Source organism: Electrophorus electricus, chromosome 22 (genome assembly GCF_013358815.1).
Source record: "Electrophorus electricus isolate fEleEle1 chromosome 22, fEleEle1.pri, whole genome shotgun sequence".
Taxonomy (NCBI): Eukaryota; Metazoa; Chordata; class Actinopteri; order Gymnotiformes; family Gymnotidae; genus Electrophorus; species Electrophorus electricus.
The window spans coordinates 4,877,433-4,879,932 of record NC_049556.1 but is presented as its reverse complement, the minus strand read 5'-3'; the positions used below and the strand labels follow the sequence as shown (position 1 = coordinate 4,879,932).

The 2,500-nt window shown below is 47.5% G+C and overlaps 1 protein-coding gene across 1 annotated transcript in view; it reads right to left on the bottom strand.

The window, feature by feature from the left end:
* LOC113590192 (lipoxygenase homology domain-containing protein 1-like) overlaps positions 1–2,500 on the bottom strand; it is a 44,946-nt gene that overhangs the window by 27,426 nt on the left and 15,020 nt on the right. The window contains exons 8-12 of the mRNA XM_035521729.1: positions 1,635–1,758; positions 1,127–1,377; positions 817–952; positions 287–447; positions 10–96 (exon numbers count right to left, since the gene is read on the bottom strand). Of these exons, the coding sequence (XP_035377622.1) occupies positions 10–96; positions 287–447; positions 817–952; positions 1,127–1,377; positions 1,635–1,758 (759 nt within the window). The remainder of the gene's footprint in view (positions 1–9; positions 97–286; positions 448–816; positions 953–1,126; positions 1,378–1,634; positions 1,759–2,500) is intronic.

Genomic DNA, 2,500 nt, shown 5'->3' with positions numbered 1-2,500 from the left:
AGTTCTTACCCTGCCCAGATGCCACCCAGAGAAGGGATTTCTCTTCTCATGCCAAATCCTCAACTTCCTCACTTTGCCAATATCAGGCATCTCAATCTACAGCAGCAGTTAAAACACACACACACACACACATTCAGCAAAGGAGCGTTTGGACATCCGAGTCTGCCGTGGTTGGTAATTCTGAAACACACTGGACACGTCGCATGTCACATCTTTCCGCCTCAATGAGTACACACACACACACGTACGCGTTCATACACACACACACAGAGATGGACTTCAGTACCATGAACTTGTCGCACTGGCCCTGTTCAAAGCTGTCCGACTTGCTTTCCAACTTCATCTCATCACTCTTTCCTGTCTCTCCATAGACCTGCAGGAAGACCTGCGCATCCGTCCCTGCGCCTTTCACGTCAGATGTCCAGATCCACAGTGACCACGGGAACTCTACAGAACCATCGCACAGAAAGGGCGTGTGTGCGTGCGTGCATGTGTTAGACATGTCAGTGTTAAAAACTTTTGTTCTTAAGCTAAAGGGACTGTTAGAAAGTTTCCGGAATGTTCTCTCCCATTCCCACTGATTCATTTGAAGGTTCTTTGGATATTGTAACGCTAACTGCCGCCCTCACAATGTTGACGTTTGCTGAAGGTATAATTGCAGATGTAAAAATCTGCAAATGCAAGTGTATGATATTTACACATGGAGATGTGTGACATTTGCATATGCGAGAGCCTTGAACATGCGGACGTGTTAAATTTGCATATGCAGATGTATGGACATCTGATAAAAGCGATAAAGATAAAGGGGGGCCTCACTCTTCTGCTTGCGCTGACGCAGTGACACCATCTCATACAGCTCCCTCTCCACCAGTCCAGCGCCCTCATCTTCATCCAACCACTGGCCACAGGGGAACACCTGTTCAATTCCCGTGAAAGGGCAGTACACCATCACCTGGGATGAGGGCAAGACAGTTATGTGGAAGGGGACAACACAAATACACACAGACAGACAGACGATGAAGCAAGCAGAAAGCGAGGGAGTCTGAGACGTCTGAGACGTGGTCCGGACTATTAACTGACCATAAAAATCCACCCCCCCCCCCCCCCCCCCCACACACACACACACCTTCTCGCAGTACCAGCCGCAGCTGATTCCGGCGTTGTCGTGGCCGATGGTCACGCGGCTCAGCGGGCTCAGTAGTTCCAGCAGCTCCACGCTGAAGACGTCGATCTGAGCGCGCTCAAACGTGCCGCCCTCCAGAAAGACCTTGCCGCTGTTCTTCACGCCCTTGCGTCCGTACATCACCAGGTGGATCTTGGAGTTGGTGCCCGCTCCCCGAACATCGCCCGTCATCACCTGTACGTTATACACGATCGCTACACCCACACCCCCACCCACACACCCCACCCCACCCCACCCGGACACACACACACGCATGCAATCTTAGATCATAAATATCATGATATCAAGTTCCTCTGGACTTTAAATTACATTTCCCTGAATTATATAAAACTACATATACATCTTGAGCTCTACTGCTAACTCTTTTTTAACCCTTTTTTCTTTCTTAAACACACACACACACACACACACGCACCCACGCACGCACACACCCACACACCCACACACCTACCCATTGGCTGGAGGCCTCCAACAAGCACATCTCTCTGGATTTTTCCATCGCCTTCGGAGATGTCGAAAAAGGCGTTAACAGGAAACTCATATACCTCTTTATTTCCCATATCGTCTATTATCACCTGACACACACAAACACAGAGAAAGAGAGAGATGCAACCAAGACTGCACAAACGAGTTAGCAGTTATCTGGCCAGAGTTACTCTTCGAAGCCCTTAACGGAGGTTCTCTTGCGGGATGGGTTTCAGACACACGCACACCATCCGGACTAGGACCTAATGTTGGACTAAACATTCATTGCATATTTTTAATTTTTTTTATTTATTTTTGTCTTAAAATGTTTATTATTGTGGTGACTGTTGGCAGCAGGCGAGGATGCCCCCCCCCCCTTTTTTCATCTTGGTTCCTCTCCAGGTTTCTTCCTCGTGCTCAAGGGAGTTTTTCCTTGCCACTGTCGCGCTTGGCTTGCTCACTGGGGGCTTGGACTCGGACATTTGCAAAGCTGCTTATCAGATCATTCGGATTAGAAACATTATTAAAGAAAATTGAATTTTTAAATACAACTATAACAACAGCACATTTTGTCAGAACCCAAGAGCAGTCTGAGACATGAAGGGGGAAGAGAAGTGTGGAATGGGTAGCACACAGTGACCCCGGGAACGTGACTAACTTCCTTTTATAGAATGTGTGTGTGTGTGTGTGTGTGTGTTTATATGTAACAGAGATGTCTTCTTTAGAATATGTCTGCATGTGTGTGTGTGTGTGTGTGTGTGTGTGTGTGTGTTTATATGTAACAGAGATGTCTTCTTTAGAATATGTCTGCATGTGTGTGTGTGTGTGTGTGTGTGTGTTTATATGTAACAG